The 16,764-nt window shown below is 52.3% G+C and overlaps 1 protein-coding gene across 2 annotated transcripts in view; it reads left to right on the plus strand.

Moving 5' to 3' along the window:
* Positions 1-16,764, plus strand: part of SUFU (SUFU negative regulator of hedgehog signaling) — a 157,132-nt gene that overhangs the window by 45,770 nt on the left and 94,598 nt on the right. For both annotated transcript variants that reach the window (XM_075348600.1, XM_075348601.1), the window contains exon 3: positions 10,318-10,454. In XM_075348600.1, the coding sequence (XP_075204715.1) occupies positions 10,318-10,454 (137 nt within the window). The remainder of the gene's footprint in view (positions 1-10,317; positions 10,455-16,764) is intronic.

Here is a 16,764-nt window from a genome sequence, read left to right on the forward strand (position 1 = left end):
AGTGAAGGCAAAAGGGCCAACAAGTGCTAAGCATCTCTAGGAACTCCTTCAAGACTGTTGGAAAACCATTTCCGGTGACTACCTCTTGAAGCTCATCAAGAGAATGCCAAGAGTGTGCAAAGTCGTAATCAAAGCAAAAGGTGGCTACTTTGAAGAACCTAGAATATGAGACATATTCTCAGTTGTTTCACACTTTTTTAAGTATTTCATTCCACATGTGTTAATTCATAGTTTTGATGCCTTCAATGTGAATCTACAATTTTCAGAGTCATGAAAATAAAGAAAACTCTTTGAATGAGGTGTGTCCAAACTTTTGATCTGTGTATGTATGTATATGTATGTGTATATATATATATATATATGTGTATATATCTATATATATATATATATATATATATATAATTGCCTTATTCTGTCTGTCTGTCTTTCTCCAAAATTGTGTCCTTATGGTGACACAAAGCGGATTGGCCACTGGCCTCGCCATGGCCCCGCCCCCCCGCACGGATTGGTCGCTCGCCCTGGCTCCCCCCCACACTGATTGGCCGGCCGCTCGCATAGGCTCCGCCCCCCACACGGATTGGCCTCTCGCCCCGCCACCCTGCACGTATTGGCAACTCGGCCACGCCCCGCCCCCTCACGCAATGCACGCTCGCTCTGGCCCCACCCCCCGCACGCATCCCCCGAACTGACACGGAGACACGACTACCAGGTGAGTACTGTACCCCCGGGAGCCCACACCAGCATACTCCGCCATCCCAGCCGACATAAACCCTCGCATTGCTGGAGTTTGCCGCCGTATGCTGGTGTGGGCTCCCGTGCGAGTGGGGGACGTGATGCGCTGGTAACCATGGTAGCATAGTTACCAGCGCATCAAGGTCCTGCAGCGGCGGAAAATACACACACACACACACACACACACACACACACCACACACCACACACCACACACCACACACCACACACCACACACCACACACCACACACCACACACACATCAGATCACACTCACTCTCACACACACCTCACACACACCTCACATCGCATCCACACACTCACAGCATCCGGAGATATCGCTTGCTTCTCGGCCGCGATACTGTGCTGTGAGCTTCCAAGACCTGCCGGAGGATCACATGGCCAGAAGCATGTGGTATCTCCGGATGTTGAGTATGAGCGCGTATGTGCAATATCGTCAATGTGTGTGCGTGTGAGTGTATGCGATCGGGTGTGCGTGTGAGTGTATGCGATCGGGTGGGTGTGTGAGTGTATGCGATCGGGTGTGTGTATGCGATCGGATCTGTGAGTGTCGGCAGAGGAGCACGGCGTGCTGGAGGAGGCTGGGAGGAGAGAGGCTGAACCTGGGGAAGGCTGGGAGGGGGAGGCTGATGCTGGGGGAGGCTGGGAGGAGAGAGGCTGATGCTGGGGGAGGCTGATGCTGGGGGTGGCTGGGATGGGGGAGGCTGATGCTGGGGGAGGCTGGAAGGAGAGAGGCTGATGCTGGGGGTGGCTGGGATGGGGGAGGCTGATGCTGGGGGAGGCTGGAAGGAGAGAGGCTGATGCTGGGGGAGGCTGATGTTGGGGGAGGCTGGGAGGGGGTGTAGGCTGATGCTGGGGGAGGCTGGAAGGAGAGAGGCTGATGGTGGAGGAGGCTGGGAGGAGAGAGGCTGGGAGGAGAGAGGCTGATGCTGGGAGGAGAGAGGCTGATGCTGGGGGAGGCTGGGAGGAGAGAGGCTGATGCTGGGGGAGGCTGGGAGGAGAGAGGCTGATGCTGGGGGAGGCTGGGAGGAGAGAGGCTGATGCTGGGGGAGGCTGGGAGGAGAGAGGCTGATGCTGGGGGAGGCTGGGAGGAGAGAGGCTGATGCTGGGGGAGGCTGGGAGGAGAGAGGCTGATGCTGGGGGAGGCTGGGAGGAGAGAGGCTGATGCTGGGGGAGGCTGGGAGGCGGAGGCTGATGCTGGGGGAGGCTGGAAGGAGAGAGGCTGATGCTGGGGGAGGCTGATGCTGGGGGAGTCTGGGAGGGGGAGGCTGATGCTCGGGGAGGTTGGGAGGAGGGAGGCTGGGAGGAGAGAGGCTGATGCTCGGGGAGGTTGGGAGGAGGGAGGCTGGGAGGAGAGAGGCTGATGCTGGGGGAGGCTGATGCTGGGGTAGGCTGGGAGGAGAGAGGCTGATGCTGGGGGAGGCTGATGCTGGGGGAGTCTGGGAGGGGGAGGTTGGGAGGAGGGAGGCTGGGAGGAGAGAGGCTGATGCTGGGGGAGGCTGATGCTGGGGGAGGCTGGAAGGAGAGAGGCTGATGCTGGGGGAGGCTGGAAGGAGAGAGGCTGATGCTGGGGGAGGCTGGGAGGAGAGAGGCTGATGCTGGGGGCAGAGAGGCTGATGCTGGTGCAGCATGGGGGATGGAGCACGATGGGGGGTGCGCAGCATGGGGGATGGAGCTCGATGGGGAGTGCGCAGCATGGGGGATTGAGCACGTTTGGGAGTGCGCAGCATGGCGGATGGAGCACGATGGGGGGTGCGCAGCATGGGGGATGGAGCACGATGGGAGGTGCACACCTCCCCCCAACACACACACAACACTCCACACACACACTGGGAACCACAAACACCGCCCTACACAGACACCCCCACACACACAGACAACGCTGCACACACACAACACCCAACACACAAACACCGCGGCATACATAAATATACGCACATACCACGCAACACACACATTGCACAAAACATACCTCCCCCCAAAACACACCACACCCACACAAACCGCGCAACACACACACACACACAACGCTACAGACACACAGCGCTCCACAAACAACGCAACACACATGCAACACCGCTCTCACCCCCCGCCACACCCAGACAACACCCAGAACATGTACAGCGCCCTACACAAACACTTGGTAACTACACACAACAACATCTATATATATATATATATATATATATATATATATATATATATATATATATATATATATATATATATATATATATATAATATATAACAAAAATCATACATGAACGGGTATTCTAGAATGTACGTATTGTGTAGTTCATGTATGATTTTTGTTATATATATATATGTATATTATGTGAGGTAGCACGGTCGGCTGCGCAGCAGAAGACACGGGATCCAGGCATTAAGGTTCACAGCACACGGTTTTAATGTCCAAACAAAAGTCCATAACAAAAATACATGTGCCTCTCCAGCAGAGACTCAGGGAGTTCTGTTCACTCCCTCACACCCGGCACACCTGCCCTTGTTCCTGATTCTATTTAACCCTTCCTTCAGCCTGTAGGGAAACAGCATTAACCCTAGAGTGGATTTACTTTCTATCATGGAGTGAGCACAACCGGGGCGAGACATACCGGCCGTCATAGATAACCCCGGTCACAGTCTCACATACCCCCCCCCCCCTCAGTTCAAGCGTGCGGGGTTGAACTCCAGCCATCAAACACGGGCCGCGGGACAAGGCATCGGCGTTGCCCTGCAACCCACCGGCCCGGTGTTCAACCGTAAACCGGAAGTTCTGCAGAGAAAGGAACCACCGGGTAACCCGGGCATTCCGTTCCTTGGCGGACCTCATCCAGACCAGTGGAGAGTGATCCGTCACCAAGCGAAACTGCCGTCCCAGCAGGTAATAGCGTAGGGACTCCAAGGCCCACTTGATCGCCAGCCACTGCTTCTCCACTACGCTATAATTCCGCTCGGGAGGGGTGAGCTTCCTACTTAAGAAGCTGACGGGGTGTTCCTCCCCCTGAACCACCTGAGACAGCACTGCACCCAGGCCGACCTCCGAGGCGTCAGTCTGTACTATGAACTCCTTCCGGAAATCAGGGTTTACAAGAACGGGCTGTCCGCACAGGACCTCCTTCAGGGCCCGGAAGGAGTCCTCGGCCTGCGGAGTCCAGCGCACCATGACGGACTTCTTGCCTTTGAGAAGGTCCGTCAAGGGGGCCGATAGTCCCGCAAAATCCTTTACAAACCTCCTGTAGTACCCCACGATACCCAGGAAGGCCCTAACCTGCTTCGTGGTCAGGGGTCTAGGCCACTTCTGGATCGCCTCAACCTTGTTAATTTGGGGCTTAATCACTCCTTGGCCTATCACGTAGCCCAAGTAGCGGGCTTCCGTGAGTCCCAATGCACATTTCTTGGGATTGGCTGTCAATCCGGCTGTTCGAAGTGCGTCCACCACCGTTTGTACCTGTTCCAAGTGGGTCTGCCAATCGGAGCTGTAAATAATGATGTCATCCAGGTACGCTGATGCATACGCCTGGTGGGGTTCCAGCACTAAGTCCATCAACCTCTGGAACGTGGCCGGAGCGCCATGTAACCCAAAAGGCAAGACAACATAGTGGAAGAGACCCTCCGGCGTAACAAAAGCGGTTTTCTCCTTGGCGGACTCCGTTAGTGGCACCTGCCAGTACCCCTTGGTCAGGTCGAGCGTGGTAAAATATCGCGCCTGTCCCAGCCTATCAATCAGCTCATCCACCCGGGGAATGGGGTAGAGATCGAACTTGGATATTTCGTTCAATCTCCTAAAGTCATTGCAGAACCTTAAGGAGCCATCGGGTTTTGGTATTAGGACAATCGGACTAGCCCATTCACTCCGGGATTTTTCGATGACCCCCAGGCGTAACATTGTCTTTACTTCCTCCGATATGGCTTGTCGTCGAGCCTCCGGTACCCGGTATGACTTCAGGCGTACCTTCAGGTGGGGCTCGGTGACAATATCATGTCGTATCAGACTGGTCCTACCGGGCAGCTCGGAGAAGACATCGGGGTTCTGCTGAACCAACCGTCTGGCCTCTCGCCTCTGTTGCTTGGTGAGGGCTTCTCCAATCCTTAGGTCCGGTTCGTCCTCTCCGGAGGTCGCTGGAGCCGGATGTGAACGACCCGAAGAGGAGGGAGGTGGGGAAAAAACAGCCATCAAGCTTTCCCGTTCCTGCCAAGGTTTTAATAGGTTGACATGGTATATTTGTTCAGGTTTCCGCCTACCGGGCTGCAATACTTTATAGTTAACCACCCCGACTCTTTCCTTTATCTCGTAGGGGCCTTGCCACTGAGCCAGGAATTTACTCTCCGCCGTGGGGATTAATACCAACACCCGATCCCCGGGTTTAAAGGTCCGCACGGTGGCTTGTCTATTGTAGCGGCCGCTTTGCGCGGCCTGAGCCTCCTGTAAATGCTCCTTCACAATTGGCATGACCGCGCTTATGCGGTTCTGCATACCCAAAATGTGTTCGATCACACTTTTATGGGGGGTGGGCTCTTGTTCCCATGTTTCCTTTGCCAGGTCCAACAATCCCCGGGGATGTCGCCCGTATAACAATTCAAAAGGCGAAAACCCCGTGGATGCCTGTGGCACTTCTCGTATGGCAAACATGAAATAGGGAAGCATCATATCCCAGTCTTTCCCGTCTTTTGAAATCACCCTTCTTAGCATGGTTTTCAGGGTTTTATTGAAACGCTCGACTAAACCGTCCGTTTGAGGATGATACACAGACGTACGCAACTGCTTGATCTGGAGTAGCCGGCATAGCTCTTTGGTCACTTTAGACATGAATGGGGTCCCCTGATCCGTAAGGATCTCCTTGGGCAATCCCACCCGGCAGAACACAGCAAACAACTCCCGAGCTATAAGCTTTGCTGCAGTATGTCTGAGAGGTATCGCCTCGGGATACCGGGTGGCATAGTCAACGATCACTAGGATGTGTTGGTGCCCTCGAGCGGACTTTACGAGGGGCCCCACTAGATCCATCCCTATCCGTTCAAAAGGGACTTCTATAATGGGTAACGGTACCAACGGACTGCGAAAATGGGTCAGGGGTGCGGTAAGCTGACACTCCGGGCAGGTTTCGCAGAACCGTTTTACCTCCCCAAAGACCCCGGGCCAATAGAACCTTTGCAATATTCGCTCCTGCGTTTTCTTGACCCCCTAGGTGGCCACTCATCAGGTGTTTATGAGCCAAGTCGAGGACCCGCCGGCGATGCGGCTGGGGCACCACCAACTGTTCTACCCCCACACCCCGTATTTCATCTACCCGGTAGAGTAAATCCTGCTTAAGTGCGAAATGGGGGTACCTTACCTGGGCACCGGGCAGCTGTGCCACCCCGTCAACTACTGTCACCCGACTCCGGGCATGTATTAACGTAGGGTCCTGGAGTTGGGCTGTCCCAAACGTATCCGGGGACGCCTCCAACTCCGGGATGGGCTCGACCGTCTCAGCCTCTCCTGCCAATACCTCTAGGGGCGACCTATCGGGTTCACACTCTGTCCCTATCATGGTGACCCCTACGGCAGGTGTCCCGGATTCAGGATTGTAGGGCTCAGGTCCCGGACCGACCAATATCTGAGGGGACTTAGGGGGTCCCCTCCATAAAGTCCAAAAATAGGGCAGATCCCTTCCTAGGATCACGTCATAAGGAAGAGTGTTAAGAAGTCCCACCTCATGTTGCACCTGACCGCAAGGTGCTGTGATGGTGACAATCCCCGTGGGATAGTCGCGGCGGTCCCCATGTATGCAAACCACCCCCACGGTGCGTCCTGTGGCCTTTACTTTAGCCCTCAAGGTGGATCGCACAAGGGTCACTAAGCTTCCGGAATCCAACAATCCTGTAACCGGACATCCATTCACCTGTATTTGGCACAAGTGGGGCTCCGTCTCTGGGGAGACCAGGTCAGCGGTACACACCACCTGAGCATACATTGAACCCCGCCGGGTAACCCCACAATCCATGGGCTCCGTGGTGAGTGGACACTGGGCTTCCATATGTCCCACCCGCTGGCACCGCCAACATCTAATGGGGACGGAAACCCCCTTGATGGGTTGTCGTTTAGGGTACAGAACCTTCCGGACCTCAGGAATGGCGGCCGCGGCCTCAGACGGGACGGTAGGGGACTCCTGCACCGTTGTCAGCGGTGGGTCCTTGGCCCTAGGCTTGGAGGGGCCGGACCGACGGGCGGTACGCAAAGTCTCAGTGTCCCGTATCAAGTCCTGCGTAGCCACATGCCGCTCTACCAGGGACACTAATTGGTCCAGGGTACTCAGGTCACCCTGTCCGACCCACCGTTGAACGGTGACGGGTAAAGTGCGCACAAAACGATCCACTACTACCCTTTCCACCATTTGCGCCGGGCTCAGAGTGTCAGGCTGCAACCACTTTTTTACAAGATGCAACAAGTCATAGGCCTGGGAGCGTACGGGTTTGGCTTCCTCATAGAACCACTGATTTACCCGCTGAGCCCGTACATAGGTATTCACCCCCAACCGAGCCAGTATTTCGGCTTTCAGGGTCACATAGTCAATGGCGTCCTCGGTACAGAGGTCCAGGTACGCTTTTTGGGGTTCCCCCGTCAGATAGGGCGACAATACCTCAGCCCACTGCGGGGTCGGCAGCTTTTCACGCTCGGCCACCCGCTCAAACACCGCCAGGAACGCTTCCACATAATCACCCGGGGTCATCTTTTGCAACGCTTGTCTCACCGCTTTCCGGACGCTGCCGTCGTCACCCGGTCCCGGGGTTGTTGCTGCCGGTCCGGCACGGATCGACTTGGCCAGGAGAACCATCTGTTCTTGGTGCCTTTTTTCCTGCACTTGCAAGGATTGCTGCTGACGTTCCAACGCCCGGAGCAGGTGTGCATTAGCCTGTTGTTGCTGTGCATTAGCCTCTTGTAGCTGTGCATTAGTCTGTTGCTGCAGCCTTAGTATGTCTTCCATGGCGTCGCTGGGTTTGGGCTGTAGTATAGCCGCTCGAATCCAGGACATGTGCTACCGGGTCACCAGGGATGGATGCTACACCTCACCGGCTGTCATGCCCGCATTCTCCACCATATGTGAGGTAGCACGGTCGGCTGCGCAGCAGAAGACACGGGATCCAGGCATTAAGGTTCACAGCACACGGTTTTAATGTCCAAACAAAAGTCGATAACAAAAATACATGTGCCTCTCCAGCAGAGACTCAGGGAGTTCTGTTCACTCCCTCACACCCGGCACACCTGCCCTTGTTCCTGATTCTATTTAACCCTTCCTTCAGCCTGTAGGGAAACAGCATTAACCCTAGAGTGGATTTACTTTCTATCATGGAGTGAGCACAACCGGGGCGAGACATACCGGCCGTCATAGATAACCCCGGTCACAGTCTCACAATACATACATTATATTATATACATACATACATACATACACATATATATATATGTATATGTATGTGTGTGTATATATGTGTGTGTGTGTGTGTGTGTGTGTGTGTGTGTGTGTGTGTGTGTGTGTGTGTGTGTATATATAATAATTTTTTTTTTTTTTTTTTGTCACAACACCCAGACAGTATTCCAATACACAGTACCCTCTGCAGACTTCACAGAAAGGGCAGTCTGGTAATTCCATTAAAAAACAATAGTTGTGGCAAAACCTGTATGTGGAGGTTTGTCACAATCCACTGTGATTTTTACAGAAATCAAATCTGCCATGTGTACTTGTATCTTCAATGTGAAGTTCCTCGGCATCCCATTTCCAGGTGCCCTGCAAATCATTACAATAAGGGACTCTGGTGCTTCGGTGCCACATTTGCACCTCTCCTGTCATATGGAAAAAGGACTGGTCAGGTTGAATTTTAACAAGACCCATCGTTTTGCTCTCCAGGAAGATGAGATGCCACCAGAAATGTCCGGCTGTGGCTTATTCTCTCCACCTTTTGGAAAATGTATGATCACTCAGAGTGCATGTGTGTGGAGAAGTCAGGAGTAGTAACACAGACTGTCAGATTTGCTAATTTACAAACCTGGACATTATAATGTGCAAACTTGGCCAACAATGTGCGGCAGGTGTTTATCATATACCGGGGGCTGTGTTGTATTCTGTTATCTATCTGTAAAATCCTGGATTATTTTGTGTCCTGGGTGGAAGTGCCCAACTTTATTTTTGGATTTCCCGCATGACAGCTGTAATAACACTTTTCATAGGATAACCCCCGCGGCCTGTGTATGAGCCGGTCTGTGGGTGGCTTCTATGATCTACTCGATCACGTTTTGTAAGTAAATGTTTAGACGTTGTGTTGAGGTGCCGGCTGCTACATCACTGATAACACCCAGCTCAATGAGGGCTTTATCTGAGTGCGGGAGGTCCACCTCCCCTGGAGAAATGCCCAACATATGGAAACCTTTTCCTGCAGTGTATTTAGTTTCAAATTGAGATTTGTTATGAGCCAGTTAACACCATCAATAACGCAGCAGCCGAGGCCACCAACAGAGCAGGGATGGCTCCTATTCAGGGGTAGAGCATCACAAATCCACCCCAAAAAACAAACCAAAACATAACCTTGTCATGGGTTTCTGAAAGCGGCTTTATAGTTTAGATCGTTCTGTAGACTTCATAATTGGCATGTGATGTTGTGTATAGTCTACAATTCGGTGGTCTCTGCAGCATCCTTGATCCTTAGGGAGAATATGGCAGGCTATGAAATTGCAGGCAGGACTTATCTCTTGTAGATTAGGTTTGTCCATCCTTGTGCTTGTTCACACACCGTTTTTGCTCCAGAAAACAAATGTAGTGTTTTAGAGTATCAGTATGATGAACGAGATTTATGAAATGCCATGCTCTTTGCTTTTTCCTTGCTGAGTTCGAGCCATCAGTGCATTTTTTTTTCTCTCTTTCAAATCTGCAGAATATCCATTCTTCTTTTTTTTTTTTTTTTTTACCTATTCAATTGAATAGGGGGGAACATACATCTGTTTGTGTGTGTATGTATGTATATGTGTATATATGTATATGTATATATATATATATATATATATATATATATGTATGTATGTATGTATGTATGTATGTATGTGTGTGTGTATATATATAATATATATATTTATAAAAAATGTGTAATATATTGTGTAATGAATATAATATATATTTATGTGCTGTTTCCTGCAGCAAGAGCTAACTATATGCACGTTACACATTAGTCAATGTTGTATACAATGTCCTATACAAGTGAATGGGACGTAGCTGAATTACCAGGATAACAACGCTGCTGTTGGTGGGAGCGGCATGGAAACCCTATTTTCTAATTCACATATGACATGGCTGAAACATGCATAGGCTCTCCATGCAATAAACAGGTGTCCTGTACATTGCACAGACAGAGTGCGGAGCCCCCATGTACGGACATGTGCAGCATTACAGTGTATACATGCTGCTGTAAAGGATTGGAATGCGTGTGTTTTAGCAAGTGTTATGCTACAATCCATTCCTCAGGAGTAAGGGAGATAGATTAAATGAAATCTGATATATGGGTTTGTTTGTTTTTTTAATTTGTATTATTATTCCAGATACACAGGCTCTGATGGACCAAGTGGTTTTGGCTTTGAGCTTTCCTTCAGGCTAAAAAGAGAACAAGAGGAATCGGCACCTCCAACGTGGCCAGCAGAGTTGATGCAGGGGCTTGCAAGATACGTCTTTCAGTCTGGTAAATGAAAAATGCTAAATAAATGTTGTGTGTTGACGCTATCTAGAAATGAGTTTATAGAGGTTTTGTGAAGTTCAGAATGTTTTTGCGACCTCTTTCACATTAGCACTATAATGCTATTGCTTTAAGGAAGTTGCTTCTAATAATTAACCCCTTCAGCCCCGGGGCACTTTCCGTTTTTGCGTTTTTGTTTTTTGCTCCCCTTCTTCCGAGAGCCGTAACTTTTTTTATTTTTCCGTCAATCTTGCCATATGAGGGCTTGTTTTTTGCGGGACAAGCTGTACTTTTAAATGAAACCATAAGTTTTACCATATGGTGTACTGGAAAGCAGCAAAAAAATTCCAAGTGTGCAAAAAAAGTGTGATGGCACAATAGTTTTTGGGATGTTTTATTCACGGTGTTCACTATATGGTAAAACGGATGTGTAGGTATGATGCCTGAGGTCGGTGCGAGTTTGTAGACACCAAACATGTATAGATTTACTTGTATCTAAGGGGTTAAAAAAAATTCACAAGTTTGTCCAATAAAAGTGGCGCACGTTTTGCGCCATTTTCCGAAACACGTAGCGTTCTTATTTTTTGGGATCTATGGCTCATTGACGGCTTATTTTTTGCGTCTCGAGCTGATGTTTCTAATGGTAGCATTTTTGCGCAGATGCTACATTTTGATCGCCTGTTATTGCATTTTGCGTAAAACTTGCAGCGACCAAAAAACGTAATTTTGGCGTTTGGAATTTTTTTGCCACTACGCCGTTTACCAATCAGATTCATTGATTTTATATTTCTTTATCGTTCCTATGGGAGACCCAGACATTGGGTGTATAGCTTCTGCCTCCGGAGGACACAAAGTACTACACTAAAAAAGTGTAGCTCCTCCCTCTGAGCATATACACCCCCTGGATAACCAAATCTAGCCAGTTCATTGCTTTGTGTTCAGGAGGCATACATCCACACATGCATTCTCATCTGATTTTTCATTTTGGAAAGTTTTTGAAGAAAAGCGGGTCCAAGCCTGGACTCCCGGCATGTCCCTTCTCACCCCACTGTGTCGGCGGTGTTGTTAAGGTTGATTCCAGGGCTGGAGCCTTACATGCCGCGCTCCTTCACCATCCCTCGGGCTCTGGCTTGAAGTGGGAGCCAGCACGGTTCTCCCTGCTTTGCAGGAGGCCGGTCTCCATCCGCTGCCCTTCAGGATCCTGCTGGACGGAGCACTCATCCCCAGGGATTTGAAACCCTGCATCTCACAAGCTAAGTATCTGAGACGTTTATGTTCGGGGGGTCCCTTGTATTTTATTGTTGGGGAGAGTGTGCTGTGTAACTGTTCTGACATTTCCGGCCAGTTCTCTGGTTGTCACCTGAGAACCGCGCCGATGGAGCCTGCGCGCCGGCCGCATCGCTTCAATTTAGGCCCCGGCTTCGCCTGAGGCCTAGTTTCGATTTCACTGCCCTTGCATGTCAATCATGCAGAGGGACAGTGCGGCTCCGCCCAGCGGCCGTTCGGCACAGGGGAGGGACACTCCTCTCTGATTAAATGTCCCCTCCCCTGTAAATCTCCTTGGCCCTCCAGATCCCGCTCTCAGAGTAGGTCCCGCCCCCCTCTCCTCGCTCCGGCGCTATTTTATCAGCGTTCTCTCAGCGATCGGCGCTGGCTGCAGCATCCCTGCTAATCTGTCTGGGGGTCCGGGCTGTGGGATCTGGAGGGCACTCAAACGGTCTGGTAAGCCACAACCTCCGGTTGTGGACCTGCTTATATGCTCTCTGGGGGTCATCCGCAAGGCTGCAAGGCTGTACGCAATATGCACTGCATGTAAGCTCGTGCTGCCTGAACCGAGCACATATCCACATTGTGATGCCTGCTCTAACCTGACAAATGCCTCAACCTGGAATCGCACCCACAGTGGTCCCTCCGTCTGCTCCGGCTCCGGTGCCTGAACCCCCGGCTTGGGTAGAATCCTTCTCTAGGTCAATCACCCAGTCTTTTGCCGACTCCATGGGACAGCTGTCCGGGACTTTGCTGAACATTGCATCAGCCCCCTTCTCAGGGCGCCTCTGCTGCTAGGGCTCTCTCAGCGGAGCTCACAGAGGATTCTTCATCTGGTCCCAGACCCCGTCCTCCTAAGAGGAGACGCAGGGCTCCCTCTCTTTCCTCGTCCCGCGGCTCTGATTCAAGAGCTGACTCGCAGGACGAGGAGGATGCCGTTACTGGGGGCTCGGAGGCTACCTCCATGTGCCCCATTGATCTGTCCGAAAGTGACTCAGATGTTAGTGATTTGATTGCGTCCATTAATTCTGTACTGGACCTCAATCCGCCAGTATCAGAGGAGCAACCCTCTCTGGCAGAAAAGCACCAGTTTACCTTGCCTAAGAGGACAAGGAGTGTGTTCTTTAACCACTCCAGTTTTCAGGCCACTGTGACCAAGCCTAGGGCCTGCCCTGACAAACGCTTCCCAAAGCGTGGTTCTGATGACTGTTTTCCCTTTCCACCAGAGGTGGTCAAGGAGTGGGCTCATTCACCAAAGGTAGACCCTCCGGTGTCTAGACTCTCAGCCCGGACAGTCGTATCAGTGGCTGATGGCACCTCACTTAAGGATTCCACTGACCGCCAGGTTGACCTTCTGGCCAAATCTGTATATGAGGCGGCAGGGGCCTCGTTCTCCCCATCTTTTGCAGCAGTGTGGGCTCTCAAAGCCATCTCTGCTTCTCTAGAGGAGATGCCATTCCCTCACTAGGGACTCTATGCCCGAAATGGTTGCCTTAACTTCCCAAGCTTCAGCTTTTTCATCCTATGCCATGTCTGCCATGCTGGAGGCTTCTCACCGCACTGCGGTGGCTTCGGCTAATTCCCTCGCTATCCGCAGGATCTTGTGGCTTCGAAGTGAAGGCAGATGCTTCTTCAAAGAAGTACCTCCTTGCTGGGCTCCCTTTTGCTGAGGTCCAGGCTGTTCGTGTGAACAACTGGATGAAATTATTAAGGAAGCTACTGGCGGGAAGAGTACTTCCATGCCCACAAACTAAAACCAGGAAACCTGTCCAGGGCAGGAACCAGTCGAGGTTTCGTTCCTTTCGTTCCTCCAACTGGTCGTCCTCTAAGCCCTCGGCCTCGTCCACGAACTCAGCCAAGGACCAAAAACCCAACTGGCGCACGAAGCCGCGGTCCTCAAAAGACCGCAGGAGCTGCTGCACTAAGGCAGCCTCCTCTTGACTATCTGGCTGCGCCAGCAACGTCCTTGGTCGGTGGCAGGCTCTCCCACTTTGGCGACGCGTGGTTTCAACACGTCTCCGATCAGTGGGTGCGGGATATCATCTCCCACGGCTACAGGATAGAATTCTCTTCCAGCCCGCCAAACAGATTTTTTTCTGTCAACTCCCCCCTGCTCCAAGGCCGCCCCTTCTCTCAGGCCGTGGCATCCTTGCAGGCCAACGGAGTAATTGTACCGGTTCCCGCCCGGGAACGGTTCAGAGGTTTCTACTCAAATCTCTTCCTAGTTCCCAAAAAGGGAACTGTTCCTCCCGGCCCATCTTGGATCTCAAGCTTCTCGACAAGCATGTTCAGGTGCGGCATTTTCGCATGGAGTCTCTGCGGTCAGTCAATGCCTCAATGACCCAAGGAGATTTCCTGGCATCCATCGACATCAGAGATGCCTATCTGCATGTGCCAATTGCAGTTTCACACCAGCGTTGGCTACGTTTTGCAATCGGAGAGGAACATTTCCAATTCGTGGCTCTCCCCTTCGGGTTAGCCACGGCCCCTCGAGTATTCACCAAGGTCATGGCAGCAGTGGGTTGCGGTTCTGCACCTCCAGGGGTTGGCAGTGATTCCTTACCTGGACGACCTTCTAGTCAAGGCTTCATCCAGTGCAGACTGTCAGCGGAGTGTCTCGCTCACTCTCCCCACTCTTGTTCAATTCGGGTGGCTTGTCAATCTGCCCAAATCCACTCTGACTCCGACCCAGAAGCTCACGTACCTAGGGATGCAATTCGAGACTCTGCCGTCACTTGTGAAGCTGCCCTTAGTCAAACAGCAGTCCCTCCATCTGGCGGTGCGCTCTTTGCTGAGGCCCCGCCGTCATTCCATCAGGCACCTAATGCAGGTGCTGGGTCAGATGGTGGCGTCAATGGAAGCGGTTCCCTTTGCCCAGTTCCATCTGCGTCCTCTGCAGCTGGACATTCTCCGCTGTTGGGACAAGCGGACTTCCTCCTTGCACAGGTTAGTAGCTCTGTCGCCACAGACCAGGGGCTCCCTTCTAGTGGTGGCTTCGGCCTTCTCGCTGTCTCAGGGATGCTCCTTCCTGGCCCCGTCCTGGGTGATCCTCACCACGGATGCCAGTCTATCCGGCTGGGGAGCAGTATATCTCCACCACAGAGCGCAGGGCACTTGGACTCCGTCCGAATCAGCCTCTCGATCAATGTGCTGGAAATCAGAGCTGTGCTTCTAGCTCTCTTAGCCTTTCACCACCTGTTCGCGGGCAAGCACATCCGAGTCAGTCAGACAACGCGACAGCGGTTGCCTACATCAATCACCAAGGCGGGGACACGCAGCCGTCTGGCAATGATGGAAGTACAACGCATCCTTCAATGGGCGGAGGACTCCAAGTCACCATATCCGCAGTCCACATCCCAGGCGTGGAAAACTGGGAGGCAGATTATCTCAGCCGTCAAACCGTGGACAGTGGCGAGTGGTCTCTGCTTCGGCAGTGTTTCGGTCAATCTGCCGCAAGTGGGGCACTCCGGAAGTGGATCTAATGGCATCCCGGCACAACAAGGTTCCGGTTTACGTGGCTCGCTCCCACGATCCTCAGGCCTTTGCAGCGGACGCTCTGGTTCAAGATTGGTCCCAGTTTCGTCTGTTTTACGTGTTTCCCCCTCTAGCTCTCTTGCGCAGAGTCCTGCGCAAGATCAGAATGGAGGGCCGTCGGGTCATCCTCATTGCTCCGGACTGGCCCAGGCGAGCTTGGTACCCAGACCTGCTCCATCTGTCCGTAGAGGTGCCGTGGCAATCTCCCGGGACCGTCCTGACCTTCTCTCACAAGGTCCGTTTTTCCGCCAGAATTCTGCGGCTCTCAGATTGACGGCGTGGCTCTTGAGTCCTGGATCTTGACGGCTTCTGGTATTCCTCCTGAAGTCATCTCCACTATGACTCGGGCTCGGAAGTCTTCCTCGGCCAAAATTTATCACAGGACCTGGAGAATTTTCCTGTCCTGGTGTCGCTCTTCCGGCCATGCTCCTTGGCCTTTTTCCTTGCCGGCCCTTCTGTCCTTTCTGCAGTGCGTCTGCAGCTAGGACTATCCCTCAATTCCCTCAAGGACACTTCTCGGCTCTGTCAGTGTTGTTCCAGCGGCGTATCGCCCGGCTGGCTCAGGTGCGCACCTTCTTGCAAGGCGCATCTCACATCATTCCGCCTTACCGGCGGCCCTTGGATCCCTGGGACCCTCAATCTGGTCCTCACGGCCTTGCAGAAACCCCCCTTTGAGCCTCTTAGGGAGGTTTCTTTATCTCGTCTTTCACAGAAAGTCGTCTTTCTAGTGGCCATAACTTTCCTCAGGAGAGTCTCTGATTTGGCTGCGCTCTCTTCGGAGTCACCTTTTTTTGGTTTTTCATCAAGACAAGGTGGTTCTCCGTCCGACTCCGGACTTTCTCCTAAGGTGGTTTCTCCTTTCCACCTTAACCAGGACATTTCCCTGCCTTCTTTTTGTCCGGCTCCTGTTCATCGCTTTGAAAAAGCGTTGCATACTCTGGATCTGGTGCGGGCGCTCCGGATCTATGTGGTCTCGCACCCGCTGTTCTTAGGCGGTTGCACCTCTTTTTGTGCTAACCACAGGTCGGCGTAAGGGCCTCTCGGCTTCTGTGCCGACCTTGGCTCGTTGGATTAGGTCGGCCATTTCCGATGCCTACCAATGTTCTCAGGTGCCTCCCCCCGCCGGGGATCAAGGCACACTCGACCAGAGCTGTCGGTGCCTCTTGGGCTTTCAGGCACTCAGGCTACGGCTCAACAGGTCTGTCAGGCTGCCACTTGGACTAATCTGCATACCTTTTCAAAGCACTACCAGTGCATGCTCATGCTTCGGCAGATGCGAGCTTGGGCAGACGCATCCTTCAGGCGGCTGTCGCCCATTTGTGAAGTTAGGCTCCGCCTACTTCTTAGTTCTGTTTATTCCCACCCATGGACTGCTTTGAGACGTCCAATGTCTGGGTCTCCCATAGGAACGATAAAGAAAAAGAGAATTTTGTTTACTTACCTTAAACTTCTTTTTCTAAGGCTATGTGCGCACTGGGAAATGAAATTTCCTTGCGTAAATTCCGCAGGCTCTCAA

This window comes from Anomaloglossus baeobatrachus, chromosome 5, assembly GCF_048569485.1.
Source record: "Anomaloglossus baeobatrachus isolate aAnoBae1 chromosome 5, aAnoBae1.hap1, whole genome shotgun sequence".
Taxonomy (NCBI): Eukaryota; Metazoa; Chordata; class Amphibia; order Anura; family Aromobatidae; genus Anomaloglossus; species Anomaloglossus baeobatrachus.